The following is a 25,636-nucleotide window of genomic DNA, read 5'->3' on the forward strand; positions in this document are numbered from 1 at the left end:
GACCGACTGATGGTTCGGACCGGACCCATGACCAATCTATGATAAATGGACACGAACAGATTTTTTTAGGGCGTATTCGCAAACGTGGTCGCTACTATTACGGCAAAGGCGTCACTGATTTGAGCCAATCAAATCTTTTGTTTCCGATCCACTGCCAATTGCGCACCAGACAGGAAGAGAGTACTACTAAAAGCTTGGCTTGCTCGAAAGTTACCAAGATCGATGCGAGTTGTTTTAAAAAATGAATGGATGGAGAAATTGATGTTCATTTTGGCTTCAGCCGGTTTCAAACCAGTGTGCATCATATGCTCCGAAACCGTCCCACCAACGCGAACAGACACTACGAAACAAGGCACTGCTCTTTTGCTCAAAGTTGTCCGCTGAAATCTGAGGTGAGAGCACGCAAAAACATCCAACTTCGGGGAAACATTAAAAAAAACCTTCAGTGATGGGACAGTTGCGAATGAGTGCTTAAATGCGGTTGCCCATACATTATTTAAAGGAAAACACAAAGAGCAGGTGTGTAAAATAATCAGCCAAATTCTAATGCCACTGACTCTGTCACAAAGTCATTTTTCACATTAAGAGAAGTTTAAAAAAAAAATGTCAAAAGAAACGGTGGCGTCAAAGCTCAGTTTCAATTTGTTTTTCATTAGGACAGTGTTTGTTGACTGAACATGTTGACCTGTTTTACTTGGAAAATTAAGCATTCCCTTTTTTTAGGCGGACAACTCTTTGATTTAAGAAAAACGGGAAAGACGTTTACTCAATGCTCAGCACTTGATTTATTTCTGCGGGAGATATTTTCCTTTTTTTCTGGAAGTGTCGGCCTTAAATTCTTTAACCTGAAGCCTCTTACACTTTCTTGAATATGAAATAAATGCCTGATGTGTATTTGACTGGGAATGTGTTAAATGAGAACATTGCTAAATATTTAGTATATACGTGTGCTCCATTCAAAATTACTCTAAATATTGAAACTATATAAAAACGTGAACATAGGCTAGACAATAAGGGAAGTTGGACTTTGGTTCGGATCTTTTGATTCGAAGAAATTTTAGTAGTGGACATCTGTGACTTTTAATTGAATATCCCTGATTTAAACCAACAGTGCCATCTAGAGGACTCAAAAATACTTCATTTTCCCATCACGAGCACAAGCACGCATATTCGTCCGAGGGCTTCTGATACAATCGTGATGGCATCTGTTCTGTCAGTCAATGAGCTTTCGATTTGATAGGCAGTTGCCTTAGCTAATCAGATCACGAGTTGCTTATTGTGAGCCTTCTGGATGGCTGTACACTGAAGGTGATGAACACGTTTTGTGATTGGATACGCGCAAGTGAGGGGGCAGCGCTCAGCGGAATCAACACACCTGGAAGTCGTAACTGGCAACCGTTCAAAAATGTAAAATATATTCTCGCTTCTTTAAACCACAACGGCCGAAGGAGAGAACGGTGTGGATTTAATTGCCGATACACTCGCTCAGTTTTGTGTAAGTTGTTTTTGTGTATGATTTGACCAGCCGTGGTGTCATAAATGAAGGTATTATGAGGGGGATTCAATTAAGTTGGACTAAGTAGGACTTCACTGAAGGCCTAAGTGTGAAATGCACTAACTTACTCTACTGATTTTGTAGCATCAAAAAACAGTCCCTCTCATCCCAACACAGTTAAAAGGAATTAAACAGAATAACCTTCATTTATGACAAACAAAATTGCGTTTTTCCATCATTATGTGTGTGCCACTCAAAGTCGTACAGTTTCCGGGCAGGTTCATGTTAACCTTGTCATATTCCGCCCCCGTGTGGAGAAATGAAATACTGCAAAAATAAACAAAAGATGGGCAAACTAGACTTGATGTTCAAATAATATATTTATTTATTAACACATCCAAAACAGTTGCTCCTAAACATTCAACATTCAAGTCTTTAGTTACGTCCGGTTGACCCGAACCCTCCTGCCCCTCGCTCAGTCTCATCCAGTGTCTGAAAAAGACATGTTCATTTATAATAATTAGATGGAAAAACTTTTAACCATCTTTGCACAAGTGTACTTTGGCTTCTTACCTCCTGTTCAATTAATTCTGGGTAGGCGATTCTCTCACAAACCAGCTGAGCAACCCGATCACCCTTTTTAACTGTTTGGATATACAAAACAAAGTTTAAACATTGTGTCAGACATCGATTTCAAACGGAATTAAAAATCCTTTAACATATATTCAATTGAATATAAAAGTCAAGATGTTTAAATGTTGAAACTGATGACCCCTTTTTTTATGTTACTTTTATTGATACTTTTTCGATAAGAGCAGTTAATAAAAGCTGAAAAAAAATTGGAACATTCCACAGGCGACTATGTTGATTGTGAGTGTCATCATTAGCTATAAAGGGAGAAGACCAAAAGGATCACAAGCAGAAAGGATAAGGCAAGGTTCACCAAATTACAAACCAACTGCATCAGCAAATAAAAAAAATACATCTACTAAAGGATTTGCAAATTATTGTATTCACTTTTTATGAATGTCATAAAAGTGTGGTTCGGACCAAAAATATTTTTTTAAGGTAAAAAAAAAAGCATAGGTTTTCACTTTTATTTATTTTATTTCTTTAACTAAAATTCCAAATAAATACAAATGATATTTAACTTGGGTTATCTTTAGTATTATTGGCAACAAAAGAACTCACCTTCAAATGTCTGTTTGCTTAAGTTAAATAAGACAACGCCCACATTGCCCCTGTAGTCCTCATCAACAACTCCAGCTGAGAATACACAAGAGGGGGATTTATTTATTTATTTATTTTTAAAATCAACCTGAAGAATTTAATTACACCCAATTTAATGTCTTTTATCATCTTAAACAGGAAAAAGATGTATGGCATTTTGTCAGTGGTGTAGAAAACTGGAGGAATCTGACATTCCACTCACCTCCGACGTCAATGAAGTGCTTTGCTGCGAGCCCAGATCTCGGTGCTGGAACAAATTGACAAAGGTTTTGGGTTGGGTTTTATTTTTTTTTTAACATGTGTGTGTGTTTCGGAAAAGAACTCACCCACTCTGCCATAACAGCCATGTGGTACTGCTATTTGGATGTCAGTTTTCACGACGGCCTTGTCCATAGGGCCAATTGAGTAATCATATGCGCTGTATATATAAAAAAAAAAAAAAAAAAGTTTGTTTTTCTGTGTGCTTGTTTGTGACAAGGCATATTAGTCTGTATTTTTTTATCCATACTATTTTTTTTCATAGATTGCTTGTACAATCTTTTGTCAGCCAGCACTTCTTAAATAACGTCCTGAATGATTTTGAAACAAGCTACTTCTTTTGTACCACTTAAATGTAGACGGCAACCAGTTTGATAAACACTTGTGAAATTTGCTCAAACTATCAAAAGGATAAATCATCTCCTCATAGCTCCTCTCTACAAATTGTATGATTTGTTCATGTGCACTCAACTAGGAATTTATTTTCCAAATTGTAATTTTCAATTTCACTCAGATAGAGATGTGCTTTGAAAAGAATAGCAAAAATAACATTAAATATTTGACACATTTTTCATCATTACACCACATTGGTGACCTCTAAATTACAAATAAAATGTGTTCATGGTCAGCAGAAGGATAGTATGCACATCTATTTTTTTTTAACTCTTTACAAATCGCATTTATAGCGTTTTCGAAACAGGCAACCAATTGGACATATAGCCAGCATGGAGCCAAGAATTTTAACATAAAACGTTGAGTGTTCAAAAAAATGCACTTGAGTTATTTCTGCATAATTTTCAGTAATTTGATTAAAAAAAGGAAAAAAAGTAACCTGTAGAGGTCATATCCAGCTGCTCTACTGGAGCCTCGAGTTGGTGTCGTGGCGTGTTCCGAAAGTTTAGCAAAGCGAAGAACGGATCTTTCCTCGGCATGGTTGCTTCGGAGCCTTTTTGATGGAGAAACTTCACAAGCATCTGCAATCTCTAGGCCGGGCATATTTGCAAGATTAGAAACGATTCAACGTGAAAAAAAACAGCGAAAATCAAACAGTCACAATAATAAAGGCGATTTTCCTTTTCTCGTGTCAGGAGTAAAGAAAGCGCTGCAAGTCTGTGAATGAATGTTTTCCCCGCACTTTATTCAAAAATAGCGGGCTTGACCTTAGCCACGCCTCCAAAACGTTTTACATTTGTCCGACGAACAAGCTATTATACGAGCATAAAATGTTTGATATCAAAATATCAAAACATTACCATGTGTATTATATCTTTAAGTGAAAATACAAAGATTAACATGAAACAAACTCGATCGAAATAAACGTCACGATGACCTTTTCACGTCATAAATACGCGTCACGGCCATCATCTCGCGGGAGTTCATCTGTATTTGTAGCTTCGACACGGACGCGAAATGCATCCTATGTAGCTTTCACGCTATAGCTGAATAAACTAGATGCATTGTTGATGTCATCTACGTATTCGCATCACAATACGGATATATATTATTCTAAACATGTCGTTCACTGAAACGCTCATGAAGCTAATATCACGTACAATACAATACAACTTTATTTGTAGAGACATGCGTAAGAGCTATCTTTGCCTGGTGCTTGCCTTTGTTATGATTGGTCATCCGAGAGTGAGAACGCCTCCTTAAAAGACTCGAACAGAACAGTTTTCTCAGAGAGCGTGGACACATTAATGTTAGTGTCATAATGTCTACTCTCGATGAGTGGGCGTGTGTGATAGAAGCGTCAAAATAGATAACGCCTTTGAGCTCTGACTCGCGTGGACGTCACCACCATATTGGATGTGGTCGATGAAGAACCCCACGTTCTTACACTCCTTATGTATAAGCAGATACATGCATATTTGTGTAAACAGAAAGATGATGATCTATGCATGCATCCATCCTACTCTCGGAAATGGGCTTCCATAGTTTTGACTCCTTCACTCAAGTAATTTGATGAAAGTAGAGATTCTTCAAATGGATTAAAGTACAAAAGTGACAATTTACTATGAGTTATACAAAATACTGTAGATCTGTGAGTTATAGAACATACTGTGGACCTGCCACATTGAAAATGGCGGGCGCCTTGACGTATGGTAGTAACGTAACGGGCTAATCTATCAAACGAGATCTCTCGGTGTATGCTTCAAGGCCATGACACGTTTGTTTGTTTGTTTACGCTTGTCGGCTTACACGTTTGAATTCCTGTTCTGGCATGATGCAACGGTTGTAATTATTTGGAACGTTTTTTAATTTTTTGTATTTGGAACACTGTCGATAATGCAAGTGTACACTGTGTTCGGTGTTGCAGCCAAATATGAATTTTTTTAACCTAAGTATTTCTTGAAGTTTTATCTTCCCGAATTTGTCATGAAATCATGTCATAAAAATGCAAATATGCAATTTTCATTATACCGTTCCTGTATTTGTGTTGTGGCACAAAGACGTAATGTATCCACAATTTAGCCACATCAAGTGGATAAGCTTACTACTGCCTCTTATTATGTGAAATTCCGAATGGTAAAAAAAACCCGCTAGAGTACGGACATTGTATGTACTTCTCATATGGGCGTTAGACTCCTATTGTCATATTATGTAAATATTTCAATTGGAGCCAATTTTTAATTATAACATTTCAAACTTCCTGTTTGAAATTATCCAACTATTATTCTTCAGTATATAATACTCAAGATGAACGTAATTGTATATCTCAGCAAACAATAATTCTAATAAATGCCACACAAAACTAACAACGGCAAATTCATTTTATTTTAAAATGATTTTTATTCCCAGCAAGGACACACACAAGTACACTTAAATATAAAGATATTACATTGCATACATTCAGAATGATTATGAAACATTGGTTATCTAAACAAAACCTTAAATAAATCCAAACTGAAATAAAATATGGGGTGGGTAAACTTAAGATAGTAATTTACATTTTTATTTTAAAACAAAAAAAAGGTTACCTGTTATCATTATCACAGTTCATGCTATTAAATCATTAATGAAAAGTTGTTTATTCCCCAAAGTACAAATTATTGACGTTAGACTCCTACTATATACATTTATTTCACAGTAACAGTTCCTGGGTGTACTGTACCTGCGTGTTCAGTTTATTTGAAGGTAACTGATTGGTTGCAGGATGTTTGGTGTGTGCATCTTATGCATTTAAAACAATCCATAAGGGTCCGTTATTAATATTGTGACCTCATAAAGAGTCAGAAAAGGATTTCCGTGTTGTGGAAAGAGCGTTGATGGCCGCTGATTAGTAATGGTAACCGTACTGTTTTGTTTCACATCTAAAGGTTCTGGACCGCTCCTTGAACGTTGTTCGTCATCACAGCGGAAGCATTCATTTGAAGCAAGCACATTCGTGTGCAAGGCTCTCATGAGTAGAAGGTAAGCACACTCTTGTGGTTGCCTCTTATGAGGATGGTGGGTGGGAGGTCCTTTGTCAGAATGTCCAACCAGGCCATGTAAAGGAAGTCAGAGATGGTTTCCTTGCGTGCGATAGGCATACTCCTGCATGGGGATGAACAGACTCAGAGTCACACTCTTTAACAGATGAGTTGAAGCGGCGAGAGTCCTAAAATGCTTCTACTTACACGACAATCAGGTTGGCTGATTTGGAGTTCTCCTGAAGCAACTCATTCAGTCGAACCTGCAGGTTGGTCTGTAAAGTAGAAGCGGTTTTGCTCATTAATGAGTTTGATAGCTTTGAGAGCAGTTGGCCGTGACCCTGTTTGCATAGTTTTGTGTTCTTGCCGCTCCATTTAATACATAAAAGTGATCCAATTGTGAAATTCTTTCAACCAGGTGTGTCAAACATTCTGACGGCAGAGAGAGAGAACACATAAACTGCAATGTTTCTACAAAAGTAATGCTGTTGCTAATTTTGTCCACTGGAGGTCGCTGTGACCACAATTTAAATGACATTCTGAAATCAGCCGGTTTGATATTGATGCATTTGGCCAAAGGATGCCAAGTTTCAGGAGTAAAGTAAGCTGTTGTGAAATGCGCTATATACATAAAATGGTATTGTATTGTATTGTATTAATACCATCCTGTATATTCTCCAATATAGGCTCAATCAAAATGATGCGATCATGCGCATATAAGAGCTTCAAATACCTTCTCCTCAAATTCATCCAACTCATCATCAGTAATCTTCCAAGGCTGTGTTTTCCGCATGGCTTCAACCTGCGTACTTTCTTTAGTCCTCTCGTGAAGGCGGAAAGGTTCGATCATGTCCTCCAACTTCTTCAAGCTGAGAGCATACAAATAAGAACATGAGGCACCCTGGGCAGACGTTGCACCGAGGTGATTTTCCACCACAAACCTTTCGTTCCGGGGTTTGACATGGATGTCATCGATGACTATAATGTCAGTACATTTAATTCGGAACTTCTGCAGTAAGGACTTCATCCTACAAGACAGAGAAGGCACAACAATTAACGGTTAAATGTATGTTTATTCACCGCCCAGGAACATCTCCTCTAGATTAATCAGACCCACGCTTGTTAGGCTAGAGTTGATGGTGAAACAATTAGCTGATTCCACTCACTCCTGTTTATCCAGTTCACTGCGTCCGGGCTGCCCTGCAATGAAAATCCTCATTTTGCAGTCTTTCCACTTCTTCCTGGTGGTGAGGATGTAAGGCAACAGCAGGGTGAGACCTGGGAGGAAGGCAGGAATTACAATGATGCAAGTTGTTTTTATTTGTAAAATTTGTGTTGAGTTGGTGCTGTTTTTGCATGGGAAAGGCTGCAATTTCATTTGAGTGGACCAAAAATTGTTGTCTATTTACTCCAAATAATGCATCTTTGTAGCCGTGCTATTAATGTATGACAGTAGAACAATTAATTGCTCTTCCACTAGATGGCAGAAGGTAGGGCTGTACAATTAAATTTAAATTCAGTTACGTTTATTATTGCTGATTACAAAATTGGCATAATTGTAAAAAAAAACAATTATATACAGTAAATATAATTTATATAAAACACTAAACTAGTACTCATTTTACAATGTCTACTACTTTCGTGTTCAAAATGTGAACATTCTATTGAAATTGTTCATTTAAATGTTGCAACTGTTTGGACTGGAGTGGCCTCTTTAGAGTGCCTCGTTGTCACACATGTTATGGAGAGAAGGCGGAAGAGTGTGGAGCAGGGAAAAAAAGTCTGACGTGAGAGCCAACATGATGTGAAATCTTTCCAATGAGTCAGCAATTTGTTGTCTCTCTGTGATACGATTTGCTCTTGCAAGACTGCTAAAAATATTCTGTGTAATTTATTTATTTATTTTTTTAATTAACGGTCGGAATAAACAACACAAGCGTCACCCACCTCCATCGTCAAAGAGCCACCACACGTCGAGTGTTCCTTTGGGCTGTTTGGTCTTAAACTGAGCACTGGCCTCCACCAGCTTCTCATTCTTTTTGGCATCCTGTGGTGTTGGGGGGCCGCACACCGACACTGAGGGAGACACAAAACATTGGAGGCATTGTAAAATCGCTGAGTGACTGCGGAGAGGGAAGACGGGAGGAGGAAATGACTGTGCATTCACCAAGAGACATTCTTTACTTCTAATGTCCTGCAGAGGCCGAATGCAGATTAGGTACAGACAACAAGTCACTCGTTATTCGAGGTGGCAAATGTACCGGACTGGACTAGTAAAGTAAATGTTATTTATCTTTCATGAAATATTGATAGAGTTGACTCGTGTTTGGATTTAAACCACTAGTACAGTAACATTTTAGTGGCAGCCAGAAAACTATAATGACTCTCCTGCAAAATGACAAAAATGGAGTTATGCGACCTTAGTTGTCATGGGCTAATTGTACCGAAGGAGAACATTCACAATTAGTTTTTTTGCCGAACCTTGTCTGCGCGCAAATAGATTCCCTATTTTATCGACTTCTTAACATAGTAAAATCAAGTTTCACAGGGATGGGCAAATAGTGGCCCACACCCTGAGTGGCTCCCTGATTTAAAAAAATAAATAAATAAAAATACACTAACTCCCCCATCTTTTAGTCTGCCACCGAAAATATTTCAATCAATGTGCATCAATATACCTAAAAGAAGAACAAATAAATAAATACATGAGTGCCATTGCCACCTACTGTCGCGGATGGGCAATTACACTTTAATCTTGTATGGGGAAAAAAAACAAAACTCAACATGTCCTCCAGATCTCAAATGCCCTTCCCGACCTCACACCACGTCCCCTATTTGAGAACAACTGGTGCATAAAGATGCTGCAACAAACAAAGTCTTGGATTACTCCCCGAGACAAATCTTTTAGTTGACTTATATCCTAATGGGACTCTGGAGAAGTTTCCAAAAAGGACAGAAAGACATTGCTTTCATTTGGCAAATGCTCTTCAAATCCAAGACAGTCGATTGAAAGTAGTGTTTTTTTTTTTTTTAAGGATTTATTGCTTGATACCGCCTTTCCAAATAGAGTGCATTATAAAACCTTACCTCGGGTGGTAAGCACTTGCTGAGAGGATTGTCTGGACTTCCTGAACAATCCTTTGGCTTTGACTCCATTTGACATGAAGTCACTGTCCAGTGCCTGTTGTTCTCTTGCTGATTTCAGCATTTCCTCTGGAGTAAACAATTACGACACGTGAATATAGTTTGGATATTATTCTGGTTGCTGCCATATGGTTACATTTTGTTGAACTATTTCATACTAACCTTCTGCTTTAACGATATGAGAAACATCAAGTCCCTGGTTCATCCTCAAAATCACCGTTCCATATTCAAAGTCAAAGGCGTCACTGTTAGAAAGGGAAGCAGTTAGGCACATTTCATCCGAGTCATAGTTGTGCTTTATTTATTCATAACAACCGTGTGGGAGTTCCAGTGTGTGCGGATTTATGTTAATAACTTACTGCAGCACTCCCACATAACTCTGGACTGCTTCGGAACCTGAAGTCTTCCAGTTCCTTTTGAAGCCGATCATGAGTATGTTGGGCTTCATGCGGCCGAGACCCGACACCTGTCAATGGACACATGGACGCGTATCGCAACAGTCAGGCGGTCAATCACATTGCGGAAAAATCAGTGGCATGAGATGAATCTTATTGTTGGGTTGTGGATCGGCTTAATAGTTTTCATCTCCAAAACAATGCGAGAACTCACGAAACGACTTTTTTTTAATTATTATTTTTTTTTATCCGTGTGTAAAAATAAGTAAATTGCCGTGATTTTGTTGTTGTTTAATTTTACAGCGCCAAGCTTGGCGTTTGTAGCTTAAAAAATACTGTGAAGGTCGTCGTTTTATAGAATTGCATTCTTAGTGATTCACAACGATCGCTTTTGCATCAAATCAAACTTGTGCACCTTGCTATCAAATATTGAATTCGCCTCATGCTAGAGATTCCCAACTCTGTCGTCAACAGAATTTCTTGCTGTTCTCCATGAAACCAAGCAAGAGGACGGAAAACTTTTCCACTTTTGTGCGGCCGGGCTGTTTTACTGCCACGAGTTCAGATCAGGCCAATCTGCACATCCTGCGTCTCGGAGCCCTCGGCCAGAAGAGTGTTAATCAATTGCAGCCTTGAAAGTGACGCGCTGTTTGAAGTCAGAAATGCGGACATTGAAAGTCCTTATCTGAGGTGTGATAGTGGAAACCATATGATTGTTTTCCTGCTTCTCATTAACTCTCTCCGCATCTTGCCAGAATCTTCAGAGCATAGCAATAGATACTCGGTGTATCGCTTCAGGGACAACAATGGTCAATAAAAATGAGCTTCTGCGATGTGTACATTTCATTCTCCAGTTATATATTAACAAAATGGATTTTTCTGGGTCAGTTGCTTTGTTTTTCCGTGTCACATTATTTGACAGACCTGCAGCAGGGTTTCGACTCCTTGCCGGAATTTGTCGAAGGCTACGGCGGTGTAGAATGCTTTACGCTTAGTCTTCTTCAGCCATTGCTGGTTCTTCTCAATGTTGGCGTTCATTTGTGGCAAGGACTCAACTCTTGGGCCCTGGAGAGATGAAATGGACAAAAAGGTCCTTTTCTGATCCACGCAAATCTTTGCACTTTACAACCAGACGATGTGAGACTTTGTCGCTTTACCACAAAAACTTCACATGTGAGGCAGAGTCCGTAGTTCTTGGACAAAGAGTGAGCCAGGTCTAGCAGAGCTGGCCTGGTGCGAGTGGCCCCTGTCAATGCCAAGATCTGAGGCCTGAATAAAAAAATAAAAAAAAAGTTAGGTCAAAAGCATGCAAACATTTCTTTGATTGTAATGACATTTGAGGTCATGGTATTCTAGACATTCATGGTGATGTATCGTTGCGTAGCGCTCTGTTGGATGTTATATTTTTTGTCCAATTAACTTCTGTCCTTTATGCGTTGTTATTTCAGTCTAATCTGCCCATCGTGCTGATAAGTTGAACTACATTAGCAATGGAACGGTTTCTTGAACTAATCAGATTTCAAATTTGTCCCCACAAGGCCAGCTTTTGGGCCCTTGATGACAGGGCAGGGATTTAAATCCCCACTAATGGCCCAGTTTAAAAAAAAAATACACAGATAGCGTATTTTCCGGACCATAAAGTGCACCCGTATATAAGCCGCAGTTTCCTATGTTTTCAAAAATGAGTTGTTTACTGCATGTACAGAACAATTTTGTAATGTGAATGCACATAAAGGTACATAAACAAATTGTGAAAACAGTGCCTTTTAACACGGCAACAACTTTGCTCATTAAAATAGAACTGACCAAAGAGAAAAAGAACATCTGGATTTATTTAGCGTATTTTCTGAACTATAGAGCGCCCCCTACTGGTGAAAGAAAAATCCACAGAAAAGCTGCACCGATGTGTTAGCCGCACGGTTCAAAATCGAGGGAAAAAGTAGCGGCTTATAGTCGGGGAAAATACAGTAAATGCACTGGTTAAGAGCACAATACCGTATATGTCAATTAGGTCTGTCAAAATTAAAGCATTACGCAATTAAATATTTTAACTCCCTTTTATTTAGTTACAAAATTAATTTGCATAGCTTGCAAAGCCAAATTCAAATACTGATCGTATTCAAGGATCAAAGAAAGCTATTAGAACAGTCTTTGATATAAAATAAACTTCGTATTTGGTGATTTTACATTAATTACAAGAGTAAAGTAAATACCTATTAAAAGCTTAAAAAAAATCATAGTAGAAAAAATGCGATTAATCGCAATTAATTACGGATTATTTTTTTTCGCGATTAATTAGTTAAAAAAAATTGAAGCGCTTGACAGCACAAATGTTTTTTTAAAGCCCGCAAAGCCTTTACCTGAAGTTCTTGACGTGATCTTCTACGCCAGCTAGAGACAGAGCGTTGCTGACCGCACTGACAAACGTCACCGCTTGAGTAGATGAGCCCCAGTTTACGTCTGCAGAGGCCCACAATGGGTGAGTGCCAACATACCAGAGGTCAAAGGGCAAAACGAGGACATCACGCGCGCAAACAGCTCACCTGGCTTCTTGACAGTGACGTAAATGTAGAGGAGGATCTCGATGGCATAAGTGAGCAGCGCCGCCCACCAGTTGATGACGAACATGACAGCACAGCACAGCATGGCACCCAACAGCGACAACCACATGTTGTAGTATTTGTACGCTGGTCGCCAACCTGGTGACACATGAGCAATGTGGGCGGTTAGCTGAGACAGAAATTTAAAGTCGTTAACAATTTGGCCTTTCAGAAAGGAAAGGACTATTAGACTAAACTATTACAAAAACCATTCTGTACAATTCAGCACTCAAACGCTGCAAGCTACAAACACAAAGTTAACATTCCCAGTCAATACTAAACATTAAAAAGACTACTTTTGTAAATTTTTATATATTTATTTATTTATTTGTTCTTTTTTTTTTTTTTTTAATAAAGCTCTTGTATTAAAATGCACTACAGTGTGCAGGTAAATTTTGGCTTCACCCTTTTTAACTGACTGTTTTTTAGAGGTTGTTAACCTTTATTTATAATTAATTAATTAACTACCAGCCGAGTAAAAAAAAACAAAAAAAAAAAACGGGGGCTCTTGGACGTCTTTAGCTGCCAATGGCAGTAAATGAGTTAATCCAGTTAAGGCAATTGAAAACATATTCATATCAATATTTAATTTTTTTTTAAAAATTCTTTATGATTGTTTTTTTTTGTTGACCGGCTGGCTCACAAGATACTCACCCGGTGACTTTGCATAGGACGCATGGAAGCAGGAGAAATTGATAAGTGCGTAAGATGCCAAGAAGAAGTTTGATATGATGGGCGCGATGGTATTGAGATTCCCTGTGCAGACCAGAAGATAAAACAATCATTTTAATTTCCACCTGTCGAGAAACTACATTTTTAGTTTTAATTTCAGCGTCTGAAAATAAACATAAAGACAATGAAACAGACCGATGACAATGAAGGCCACAGAAATGATGAACGTGAGGATGTAACCACGGATGGGCTCGTCGTTCTTGCCGTGTCCTTTGGCGAAGAAGTGCAGCGCCTTATAGATGTTGTCTTTGCACAGCGCCTGAAGCACAGATCAAAATAACGAGTCAAGGGCGGTAATGTACTTGAATTGTATCCAAAGAAGACCTCTTTTGTCAAGTCTTAAATTGTATACAGTGGCGCCTTGAGACATGAATTGAATTCATTCCGACCACACTTGTAACTTAAAACAAGCTTAACGCAAATCATCTTTCTCTATTGAAAAGAATGTGAAGGCCAACAATTGATTCCCGCCTCTCCTAGAAAAAATATTTTAAAAAATGCTATTGTTTATTAATAAGCAAAATGGCACTCTAGAATATTGTATTTTAGAAAAATCATACGGCAATAACAGAATTAAATTGAGTATAGAGCATTGATAATGTGGGAACATATTTTCTAGTGATGGGAAAATGAAGCTTCAAATTTGCTTCATGAACCAGCTGCTGTATTTTTGAGTCCTCTAGGTGGCACTGTTCATTTAGATAAAGGATTTAAAAACTGGCAATTCATTGTGCTTCCAGCCCAAAGTTGAACGGAGAGTGCCATCTAGAGGAGTCCAAAAATACTACAAATGGTTCATGAAGCAGATTTGAAGCGCCATTTACCCACCACTATCAAGGGTTACTGGACGTACTGAAAAACTTTAAAAGTCGGGTCACTCGTTTCTCAAAGCCCCTCTGTAGTTCCGTATTTGGGAATGACTAACCTGGAAAACTTTGGGAGCACTAACAAGAGAAGCCAGGGCGGATGAGAGAGTGGCTGAAAAAGTCCCAGCGATGATGAGAGGCCCAAAGCCTGACACCAGAGTCATCACCTGATGCACACATCATTAAAAAGAGAAGCCTCATACAGAATGTGAAGCTGATATTTCGTACGTGCCGTTTACCTGGAAGCTGTTCATTGCACCAAATTTGCAGTCTTCCACTTCGCAGGAAGTAAAATTGTAGCCGAGCTCACAGGCCGCCACGGCTGAGCCTCCACATGGCACTCCAGGCATGATGAGGTTCGTTATGTCACCTGTTGCGTCACGCACGACGCTGGCAGCTGACAAGAGAATAAGATGACGTCTTTATAATAGCAAAGTGGGGCGGGCCCTGTAATTGTGCATCCACTCCAGTAGGAGGCAGTGGCAAGTATTAACTGTAGGTTGTTTTTGCACCAAAAATGCTTTTATTTAGAGTTGTGGCGGAGAGTGGGCAGTGTTGGGGGGATTGGGGAATTGTTTTCTTCTTGCTGGGGGGGCTGTAACAGAAAGTAATTGCGAAGCACTGACTTACAGACACAAAGGGCCACACCCAGGTAGGTGATACCAGTGATCAGAATAGCCAATAAGGTGCCTTTAGGAATGGCTTCCTGAGGATCCTGGAAAGTAGCACAAATCTTTGTTAGCCAAGTTCACATTTATAGTCCTTACTCACTACAATGACAATAAAATGAATCCGTAAAGAAGATGAAGAGTTTGTTGTGTGGGAAAAATGACCTTTAAGTCGCCGGAAATGTTAGCTCCCGCCAAGATCCCGGTTGCAGCGGGGAAAAAAATGGAAAACACTGAGAAGAATGATGCCCCATCTCTGAAATCCGGCGGAAAATTCTCTAAAAAGATTTTGGCTGTGAAGAAAAATGAAGAGAAAATCATCAAACCTGCGCTCGAAATAAAAGCAGTGGCACTTTGCGATTTGAGTAACCAAATTTAAAAGTTTTTTGCGCCATTATCCAAACAATTTTTTGCTTTGAATTTCAAGCGCAAATTTGTGAAGACAATTTCACTCACTTCACAATGAGCAGCAGTTTGGAAAATAGTGAACAACGCTTTAAAAAGAAAAAAAAGGCTTCAAGCTAGTGATGGGAAAATGAAGCTTCAAAATTGCTTCATGAACCAGCCGTTGTATTTTTGAGTCCTCAAGATGGCACTGTTTGTTTAAATAAAGGGTTTTAAAAAATGGCAAGTCATTGTGCCTTCAGCCCAATGTTGAACAGAGTGCGCCATCTAGAGGAGTCCAAAATTACTACAAATGGTTCATGAAGCAGATTTGAAGCTTCATTTAGCCATCACTAATGTTAAGGCACCACGGTGTTGCAAATGCTTAAAATGTACATGTCTATAAGCAGAACTGTTTTCTCACCGTCATAATTAAACACCCCCTTGGATTTCTTCTCTTCGGTGGGAGGAATGAAGGTGCCCACGAATACATTCACGATAGCCGCCAGTAGGATGATGAGTAGAACTATCTGAGCCTGCGGGTGGCAACAGGATTTGTTTTTCATTTATTGCAATTAAGCGTAAAAACGTTGCCACAATATGCCTGAGGAGTTTCAAACAAGATTTTCAATGTGACGCTAACCTTGGCTTCCCATTCCATTCCAGCCAGAGAAATGCCCAACAGCAGCACCACTGTGATGACTCCAACAATTCGAATGTCATTTAGAGGATCCACCATCAGTACATCATGCTCCTGAAGCGAGAGAACATAATGATGTCACATATAAGCTACAGCAGCGGTCCGTTTTTGTCCCGAGGTATTCATTAATTATCATTTAGTCGTACAATCGGTATACCTCTGCTTCAAGGGTTCAAAACAATCAATTTAAGGTTACAGTAGTAGTATGCAGTGTCCTCCTGCTGTGGCTAATTTTATAAATAATTGACCCCCCGCCTAAATGGCACAAAAGGACGGCAAAGTTTGACATAAACTCCTTAACTAATTTCAACGTAGTAATTTGGCACAATGAACCAACCAGCCTTAAGAAAACGCAAAAATGATACTTTTATACCAATCCATTCAATGCCACCGACGTGTATATTCGTCAAATATGTTTTTTAAACGCGTAGCCGTTCTCACCCATCTTTGTGAAATTGATGTTTTAAAACCACTCATCACTGGGAATGGAAGCCCGGCGTCACTTTAATTGTGAGATCAGAGCAGCTTTTGCGAAAATGATAAAGATTACGCGGTGAATCTTGACTTCTCACATGTCCAAATGGATCCTTGGAAATTTGGAACTTTGCTCAATTATTTTAAACGCATGGGGCCCCATTTCTGTGCCCACTTAAGTTTAGCCTAAAGTACATTGTGACCTTGCGTGTGAATTGAGTTTTCTTTCGTTTGGTATTTTCCCCAGACTTTGCACAGGTACCGTAGTATAGGGTGTAAAGGGACGCCTGCGCCGTTGTGGATGGAACATTGCCAACATGCAGCCATTCGAAGCGGCTTTCCTCAATACAATATTCTGTTGTGTGTGTATTCTGTCTGCGGCTTATATACAGGTGCGCCTTATAGTCCGGAAAATACGCTACCTCAAACGTTGGTGCATTGACCAGAAGCGTTTTAATATTACGCACCTTGAGTAAATCCACAACAGTCTCTGCAAATCCTACAACATACATGGCCACAGCTACTGCATTGGCAAAGGCAAAAATGAGGCCGATGGAACCACCAAACTCTGGGCCCAAGCTGCGGGATATCAGATAGTAGGCCCCTCCTGAAAATTTCACACACAGCAGATAAGTCATCTTCACGCGGCTCATTATTTGGCGTCTCACGGGGTGTGTTGACTTACCTCCCCTGACCACGCCGTTCGTGCAAATGGCTGACATGGAAAGGCCAGTGATCGTTGTCACCACGCAACTGAGAGCAATAACCACAATTCCCAAACCTGGAATGTGCACAAATCGTTATTTTTTTTTTTTTTAAATGGACAGTCATACATTCTTCGTCAGTTATTAAACACCTTGTTTGTAAAAATCAAAGCCACGGTCACCTTTGCACACATTCCCAAAGGAGGCTGAGTCTGTATCTAATTGTCACGTGATTTGGCGACTGCTTCAGTCTTTGCAAGCTTTTCAAAACAGTTTGGAACAAAAGCTGGGGCTGATCAATAAATTCTTGAGCAAGGAAAGCACAATCGGCCCCCACTTTGTTTGCATTATAGAAAGTCAGTTCATACATTATCTCACAAATGGGAATATGCACTTCACATTTTTGTTTCCATTTTATTCTATCTTTCCAAGGGACTTGGGGAAGGCAATTTTTTCATTTTATTTTTTTTGCATATGTTGAGCGGACATGTTTTCCCTTGAAGAAGGTTTTCCCGATAAAAACAGTAGGACCATCATTGCTTTTAGAAAATTGATACTTTACATAACGACAGGCCAATAGTCTGGAGGTAGTGATGGGAAAATGAAGCTTCATGAACCAGCTGTTGTATTTTTGAGTCCTCTAGATAGCACTGTTGGTTTAAATAAAGGCTTTAAAAAATGGCAATTGATTGGGATTTAAGCCCAATGTTGAACAGAGAGCGCCATCTAGAGGGGTCCAAAAATACAACAACTGGTTCATGAAGCACATTCGAAGCTTCATTTACCCGTCACTATCTGTAGGCTAATGGTAAAATCAAAAGTACTAAACAGTGACTCACCCCAGCCAGCCTGTCCGAACACCCAGGACAGGCGGATGAACAACATGACGCCCCAAATGTTCAGCATGCATCTCACCTGTGGACAACAAATTCATGAGTAAGGATTTACCACTGTAAGATCATACAAATACGCACGGTGTCATTTCCAAAGTCGTTCGACTGCAGGTCTGAGGTAGCGTAGCACCACTTCAAGCTAGTACTGATGTTTTTTTTCACCTTACTGTGTGACATTTCTGTGCACGAGTAGAATTACAAGTGCACATGTTACTAGTGAAGCAAAACTCTATTCAAGTTCACTTCTGTGCTATTAGTCATATTAGTGAAGCATTCAATGTTAACCAGTTGATTTTCATGATGTCACGAGTTGTACTAGTAGCACACAGTTGTCAACTAGTGCACAATTTAGCCTCACTAGTAACATAGTTCTTCTATGAGTGGGCACTAGTTCTTCTACTCCTCCTCCCTAGGTGTACTAGTGCGCAGAAATATCTTACTGTACTTGTAAGTCATAGTGGACAAAAACATCACCAGTAAGACAAAGTCATTCTACTAGTGTGTAGATATGTCATACAGTCATGGAAAAAGCATCCCTAGTCAGACAGTCGTTCTACTAGTGCACCCTAGATATTGTACAAGTGCACAAAATTTCATAAAAGTGGAAGGCAGTCGTTGAAAAGATTTCACTAGTAAAACATAATCTACTAGTGCGTTCCAGTTATTCTACTAGTGCAACCTAACTGTTCCGTGTTTGCCACGGTCTGTGCAGAAATGCCAAACAGTAACGCAATGCAGTAGAGAAAAAATATGACTAAAGTAAATGGGTTATTTTACTAGTAGCCTTTAGTCACTCTACTAGTGTGACCATAGTTAAATTGTCGCACAGAAATGTAGTACAGTTGTGGAAAACAAATGTCACTAGTAAGACATTCATTCTACTTGTGCGCCAAAATAGAGTAGTAGTCATAGAGTAGTGACAGACTCGTGGAAAACCGTCAGCCGGACGATATGGTCGTTCTACTAGCGTGCTGAATTGTCTTACTAGTGTTCCGGCGCACGGATAGTTCAGCGCACTAGTAGACTATTGAATACATATTCCAGTGGTTTTCCATTGACTCTATTTTTATAAAGCAATGGCAGCGTGTCACGGCCCACCATAACTTACTAGGACCCCCCTTATCCAGCCAAACTTGACGGGTCCTTTGCCGCTGTCGAGCGGAACAGCGGACTCCACATCGTCCGAGGGGGTGCCGTCGCTCCCCTCGCAGTCATCCTCCACGGTGTCTGGAACAGAGATGGCTCCGTTCTGTTGGGAAAAAGGCGTTAGAGGAGAGTAATGTGCATTTTCACCTTAATGGGGTTGACTTGGAAGTAGAACGTGCATGTTTTTATCAGGATGAAGATTGATAAATCATTTGTCAATTTGCGCTGCTGCGTGTGTGCCCTTGAGAACTAACGGCAAGAAGACAAAACAAATTTGGGCCTTCTAGGAAGATGAATATAGCGCCTCAAATGACTCCCCAACATCTTGTTTAGTCTGATCTCACTCGTGCGTTTAACTTGGTTGTTGTCACACTGCCCAAGTCGTCTTCAATGCGGTTAATTGCACTTTCATTTTCAACTGTCCAGGCCATTCGTCATTTCGAGACCTTTTTTTTTTTTTTTTTCTGTCGACTACAACTGAAATCGGATATCTGGATTTTGTACTCTTTACTTTGTCGAAGTAGCCTCATTACTTTTTATTGACCTCCTTTGGATGACAACACAATATGTAAAAAAAAAAAAAAGTCAAATAGGTAGCGAGGTAACGTCAGTGGCGGTTTGGATCTTGATTGATTGTGATCTTCGGATTTTATGAGGCAGAAAAAAAAATGGGATTGCTGCGGCGAGGAAAAACGTAAACCAGAGAGGATTTGTGACAAAAGCAAAACATTCGGAAAAGCAAAATTTGTGGATTTGTGGTCTTTCGCGTGATTTGCGATGAATTTGTTTTGCCTTTTGGCAATTTAAAAAAAATTCACCGTTTAATTTGAAGAAACATAATTGTGCAGGGTGCATTTTTTATCATGAGCTAATTTTTCTTTTTTGTGTGTGTTAGTTAACATTAGCAAAAGTATGGCAACATGTTTTCTTTTTTTGCACAAGGCAAGTTAATAAAATTATTTTGTGTGCAGAGATTTATACATTTTTTACTTTCACTTAAGGACTTGAATGAGTTACAGGTTTGTTTTTTTTACTTTTAATAAAATGTGTGACAGGTGGCTGCCACATCTAAAATCCTTGAAAAAGTTTTTTTTTTTTTTTTTTTAATTGCAGAATTTTATCACGTAGTCGACCGCCCACGCTGCTCTTCTTATGGTCTTTTAAGTTGAGTTTTTAGGGCAAGTATGAAACGTCACATTAATTTTCGCATCTACTTGGAGATCTTATTAGTGGATTTTTTTTTTTTTAACTGAAAACTTTGAATTCAAAGGAGCGCGTCCCTAATTAATGAGGGCCGAGGATATTTGTTCATGAATAATCAAGTTTTACTCTTTTACTCTAATCTGAAGACATTTTTTGGCAAGATAATACCTATCACACACACACAAAAAAAAAAACTCCTTTCAAACTGAAATTCTCCGACATTCAACTTTCACAATTTATGATGCTTTACGTACTCGGGTTGAAATGTCAATTCTACGTTTCTCAGGAAATCTTTTTTTTCTACCTCTGGTGGTCTGTCAAGACCTTGACATCAATTCCAAACTAAAATCAATTCCATATTTTCAACCGATCACGTTTCACGAATTTGAGGACGAAAGGCCAAATGGAAGACTCACCTTTTGAAAGACATCGTGCAGTTCCTGCAGCGACGGCCGCACAGCCCGGTGACCGCTCATGCTCCCCGCGTTCCGATAGAAGTCAATGTTGGGCACACGGTCTAAAGTGTCGTGACCGAAGGCGCTGACCACCGAGGGCCGGACCGTCCGGTGATCGTCGCCGCTCTCGTAGACCGGCGGTCCATCCAGAGTGGCGTCATAAGCGAGGTTGACATGCTCGCCGTTGTTTGACTTGACCTTCTCCATCGGGAATGGTGAAGGATCTTCTCAAAGATTCAAGGCTAGAACACCTGCTTGGATTTTGGATTTGACGTCTTCAGGCATCCAAGAATATTTTCAAAGAAACGAGCCCTGGGACGACTGCTTTATGGACATAAACGCTCTTGAGTCAAACGTCTTCGAAGAGCTCCTTCTTTTATACAGACTGGATTCGTCTCCGATGGCTCACCTTTATACTCTCCATCCCAGGGTCACATAGTGGCAATTTCAGCTATTGGCTAACTCTCAGGATCAACCCTCCGAAAACCGAGCGACGGGTGTCAACTATGTCCTTGCTCCATCACAAAGGCGTTGCTTAACGATTAACCAAGTCATAAAACGCCAAATGAGAGATAAAGGCGCTCATTGCCTGAGCGCCGGACAATTGATTACAAATATTATTGTGTGAAGTGCAGCGCAACGGCACACGTTGTTCAACGGTGGCACTTTACGGCTTTATGTGGGTATTTCCTTCCAGCAGAACATGTTTTGGATGAATCACCGGGACAGGAAATTCCCATTGAGGAAAAGTCACATCACAAAGCGGCAGACGTTACAGATGCTTGATGAATTCTTGCATATAGATCAGCACCTTCATCCACTTTCCTAGTGAGTCTGCTAAATGTATCGAATTGTCAAAACGAACGCGATTCATCATCATACTTTGCAGGAAAGTCTTTGAAGGGGAATCGTTGGTTTGACTTGAAGTGAGGAATTAGCCATAAAATGAGAGTTAATGTGAGACCATGAATGACAGGAACATGCCCAAGGCACTTCTCTGGAGCCACGTGACTCCTGAACTGCCTTGAAAAAATACTTTTTGAACAGGTAAACTTCCTTATTACTGACACACGCGGTGATTTACGCACCAGTGAAAGGCCGGCTAATGACTCAAAATCTGACCTTGGGGCTGCTTTGCAATGCGGAGAAGTAGTAGTCCAGCGTATATGTTTTTTTTTTATGTACAGATGGAAAGGAAACAATCGCAGGCAATAAGGCTTATCAGAATGAGGTTGTAACCGTTTTCTTCAGGAATTGTACGGAATGAGTCATGCTGAAGAGAGAAAATTTTCCACAGTGGCAACCAGGCTTTCGATTCTTATCTTTGTTTTTAGCTCAGTCAAAGGGAAGCGTAAAAGTGACTGGTGTTGACGTCAACACAGAGTGAAAAAAAAAAAAAAAAAAAGACTGCAGTCTTCTTCTTTGGACACACCTGGTACTCGCTGCTGCCTTCCATCTGGACATAAACATCCTTCAAACCGGCAGAGCCACTGGACTTTTTTTTTTTTTGGCTGACTTAATTTACAGTCTGCAGGTCACCTCAAATAACTGTGGAGTCCATTTAAGACTTAACAGTGGGCCCGGCACTCCAAATTGTCCAGGCTGCAACAGCACAGGCAGGAAATCTTCATTATATTGCTGAAAGGGCTCGGGAGACGGCACACTGCAGACTTTTCAAAGAAGTGGCTCTTCGACGAGCGTGAAGTGTACATTGCGAAGAAGAAATGACAAATATCTTATGCAACATGAATGCAGTCCGTAAAAGTTACTGACGCTATAAATGGAGCCCAATTGCTGTACTTCCACACTATCAAAGTAACTGGCACATATTTGAAGCTTTTTTTCCCGTGCTGTTCCAACTGCTGGATGTGCTGACCCAGTGCAAGTGGACTGTAACTCTGAACTTAAGTGGTGCCGTAAGATATTGTTGTGTGAATGAATTTTGAATTGAAATGCCATTCATTTGTTTTATTCTACCCCCCAAAACAATAAATCAAGTACTCTGTACTATTTTTATAAGAACACGCTAACAAACTGTAATTAAATGTAATGCGAAGAATTGAGAAAAATGTTGGCACTTTTTTTTTTCTTAAATTCAATTCAATGAAAAATTTCCTGCTCCTTGTTAATGCCTGCCTTGGCCACCTGGGGGCAGTATAACACTCACATACAGATATATGTACGTGTAGAATCGTCGTATATAGGAGACCCCAAAAATGTCACGATTGGTCAAGCATTAACGTGACATCGTTGACGAGAGCAATGCATTTTCAACCCTTTAGATTTATGGATAATTTGTATCAATAACACCCACATGATGTGGACTGACCAAAAATGTTGATTTGTGAAGCAAATTGATTAAATTTACCAAATTGTGATACATGATAAAGTCAAAATTGCTGAAGTAATATTAGTCGTTCTTCACAGAGGATAAATAATATATGCATATTAGTATCTGTCTACATATGTTGCTCCATCGTTTGTGTTCAAATGTCTGTCGCTGAAAGGTCTGTAACACAATGACACCGATGCGCTTTTTTCTCCTCAAACAGAAAACAAAAAGTTTGAACATGAGTCGTGAGTCTTGTGGCTGTTGGTTGTGTTACTTTGGCTGCGACTAATGTTGGAAGGCAATTTGTCTGCTTTAAACAAGTCAACACACTCACCAGATACGCCAACTTCCTCACTGCCTATTCTCCAATTTCCACGCCGTCTCCTTTTTGGCTCGGTCCCAGTCGAGATTGTAAACCGGCTGTGTTGTATGGAGCCCTTGGTGCTCACGGACCGCAATGATATTGTGCTACATTGTTTTCATTTCGCCACGCAGTGTGAGTGTCTGCTGTTGCTCCGAGTCGCGTTGCAAGGTGTTGATATAACTGGCCGTGTTCTAGACTACAGATTGCGAATTGCACATTTTTTTCCCTGCATTGTACTCGAATCTCCACTCAAAAATATCCCACACAAGACGCTGTTTGTGATGTAGGACATTCTCGAAGCTGAAGACAAGTTGTGATCGAAGTAATTTTTTTTTAATTGAACGGATGGGCGAATGTCCAGATTTTTTCTGCATGGGCCCACTTGCCATTCACTCTAAACATAAAGTAAAAACTTAAAGTCCAAGTGTGAAGTAAACTTAACCAACCGTACAATGAGGAATAAATCTATTTTAAGAATACTCGTGTTAGTTTTTTTAACGCAAATGTCCTAGATTCCTAGTTTGGCCCATAGCAACACCCTAACTACGAAAATGTTTTTGTTCGGCAAGCTCCGGTCTTCTTTGGGAATGATGTCATTTACAAAACGACAAGTCGCCAGTCAGCATTGTTGCTGTATTGTTGATTGTACGATGAGCTGCTCAACTGACAGTTTTTGCGCAATTCTGCGCTGTGTTTTTGCATTCTAGGAAGCGTCCGAGTGGCCAACTTGATTTTCGTAGTACCATTTGGCTGAGAACAAAAGTTATTTGACAAAAAGTAGATTACTTCCCTTTGCAGGATTCATAAATAAGTTATTCAACAATGATTTTACGATCATTAATTTATCAATTTATGATCATTAAGAACACCTGTTCATGTCACAGTAGATAATCATTGATCAATTCTGCAAAAAGGGCCCAGCTAGTTAGGGCTTACTTGACTTGATATTCCAGACGACACGGTCAAGACAGGAATTTGAGGAGGGCTAAAATGATCTCACCATCTTTGTAAACATTTGCACCACCTGCAAAAGTCTCCATTCCACTGATAAACCATTTGTGTTCTTCAATGTCTTTTTTTTGTTAGCTAATGGCTGCTATGATCATTTAGCACAATTTCTAATTAGATACAAATAGCGCAAGGTATTATCAGTGGTGCAGTTTTTCAATCAAATTAATTAATTTAGATTTTATAGAAATTTAGCACTATTCAAAAAGCTTTGGTATTTAAAAAAAGAAGCTATTGTATCTTGTAAGCTTATCGCGACACAAAAGGCACAAGCAGTCCGAAGACCACAAGTGATAAAATTTATGATTTATAATCAGTAAAAGCTAAGGTTCATGATTTGACTTACTACTTGTTCTTACACTTTGTAACGTTTGGTCAATGAACACTAAGATCTACTGTGATTACACTTGAGTCCTAATCTTCTGTCTCACCTTAAAACACAGATTTTTACAAGGACTCCTTTGTTTTGCAATACCTTATTGGTAGAGAGGTCTTCCAAATTCGGGTCTGGGCTAAAAAAGGATTTTTTTTTTTTAACAATCAACATTTCAAACGGTTAGTTTTAGTATTCGTAGTGTTATTATTTAAATATTTCACCCCTCCTCCCAACTATGATATAATTTTTTCAATAAAATTGCAATAAGTAAAAGACTGCATTTCATATTAATGACATTAAGGGAGAACGGAAATCAAGATTATTAAGATTGCTTTTTATTCTCTCTGCGACTTCCTTTTCATCTTTGTCATGGTGTCGCTTAAAGGTTTGTTAATGTTACTAAATATAGCATGCTTTCCACGGTTAATGTGCAAAAAAATAATAAAAAACCTTCACCTTCGAGCTAAATCTACACGCGGACACTCTGACAATGAGAGCGCCATTGCCCCCTACTGTAGTGGATGTCTAATTACACTTGATTGTACTACCGAGGAGAAAAAAAAAAACACCCGATATCGCATCGCAGGACTACTGTAATTGTAGATTGTCGCAGTAAAATTATGTAAAATATTCACATCTGTTCTTCTACTTTGCTCTTTGTCATTCTTTTGTCTATATATATATATATATATATATATATATATATATATATATATATATATGAGGTGATCTATCTACAAGAAATTGACCATATACCCTTATTTCTCACACAAAGCTTTCAAATTCACACTTTTAA

At 39.4% G+C, this 25,636-nt stretch overlaps 2 protein-coding genes and 1 long non-coding RNA gene across 7 annotated transcripts in view; 1 reads left to right on the plus strand and 2 right to left on the minus strand.

Annotated features, from left to right (window-relative positions):
- Positions 1–18: 18 nt before the first annotated feature.
- LOC148337581 (uncharacterized) overlaps positions 19–25,636 on the plus strand; it is a 28,154-nt gene continuing 2,536 nt past the window's right edge. The window contains exons 1-3 of one of the 4 annotated variants that reach the window (XR_015843236.1): positions 19–392; positions 6,304–6,397; positions 15,852–15,984. This is a non-coding gene — a long non-coding RNA (uncharacterized LOC148337581). Of the gene's footprint in view, positions 393–6,303; positions 6,398–7,082; positions 7,402–10,409; positions 10,724–15,851; positions 15,985–25,636 lie in introns of those variants that run through there. The other 3 variants (XR_015843233.1, XR_015843234.1, XR_015843235.1) reach the window with 3 other exon arrangements.
- Positions 1,857–4,758, minus strand: dut (deoxyuridine triphosphatase). The gene is made up of 7 exons (XM_088296537.1): positions 4,597–4,758; positions 3,816–3,966; positions 3,052–3,143; positions 2,928–2,972; positions 2,687–2,761; positions 2,069–2,139; positions 1,857–1,987 (listed from the first exon to the last, which is right to left on the minus strand). The coding sequence occupies exons 1-7, from the start codon at positions 4,694–4,696 to the stop codon at positions 1,931–1,933; spliced, it is 591 nt and encodes a 196-aa protein (XP_088152663.1). The 5' UTR covers positions 4,697–4,758; the 3' UTR covers positions 1,857–1,930.
- Positions 5,912–21,720, minus strand: slc12a1 (solute carrier family 12 member 1). Of its 2 annotated transcripts, XM_088296754.1 has the most exons (26): positions 20,722–21,720; positions 19,065–19,205; positions 17,903–17,978; positions 17,045–17,140; positions 16,827–16,966; positions 15,829–15,939; positions 15,610–15,721; positions 14,967–15,094; positions 14,764–14,848; positions 14,373–14,530; positions 14,193–14,300; positions 13,403–13,526; positions 13,190–13,291; positions 12,479–12,634; positions 12,296–12,395; positions 11,093–11,204; positions 10,860–11,000; positions 9,900–10,006; positions 9,703–9,785; positions 9,484–9,609; positions 8,344–8,472; positions 7,563–7,674; positions 7,338–7,424; positions 7,130–7,265; positions 6,604–6,671; positions 5,912–6,520 (listed from the first exon to the last, which is right to left on the minus strand). In XM_088296754.1, the coding sequence occupies exons 1-26, from the start codon at positions 20,965–20,967 to the stop codon at positions 6,385–6,387; spliced, it is 3,120 nt and encodes a 1,039-aa protein (XP_088152880.1). In that variant the 5' UTR covers positions 20,968–21,720; the 3' UTR covers positions 5,912–6,384. The 2 variants fall into 2 exon arrangements, with proteins under 2 accessions (XP_088152880.1, XP_088152879.1); XM_088296753.1 differs by having other exon boundaries at positions 7,130–7,424.

Source organism: Idiotropiscis lumnitzeri, chromosome 5, assembly GCF_059441095.1.
Source record: "Idiotropiscis lumnitzeri isolate Australia: NSW breed Sydney's pygmy pipehorse chromosome 5, RoL_Ilum_1.0, whole genome shotgun sequence".
Lineage (NCBI taxonomy): Eukaryota > Metazoa > Chordata > Actinopteri > Syngnathiformes > Syngnathidae > Idiotropiscis > Idiotropiscis lumnitzeri.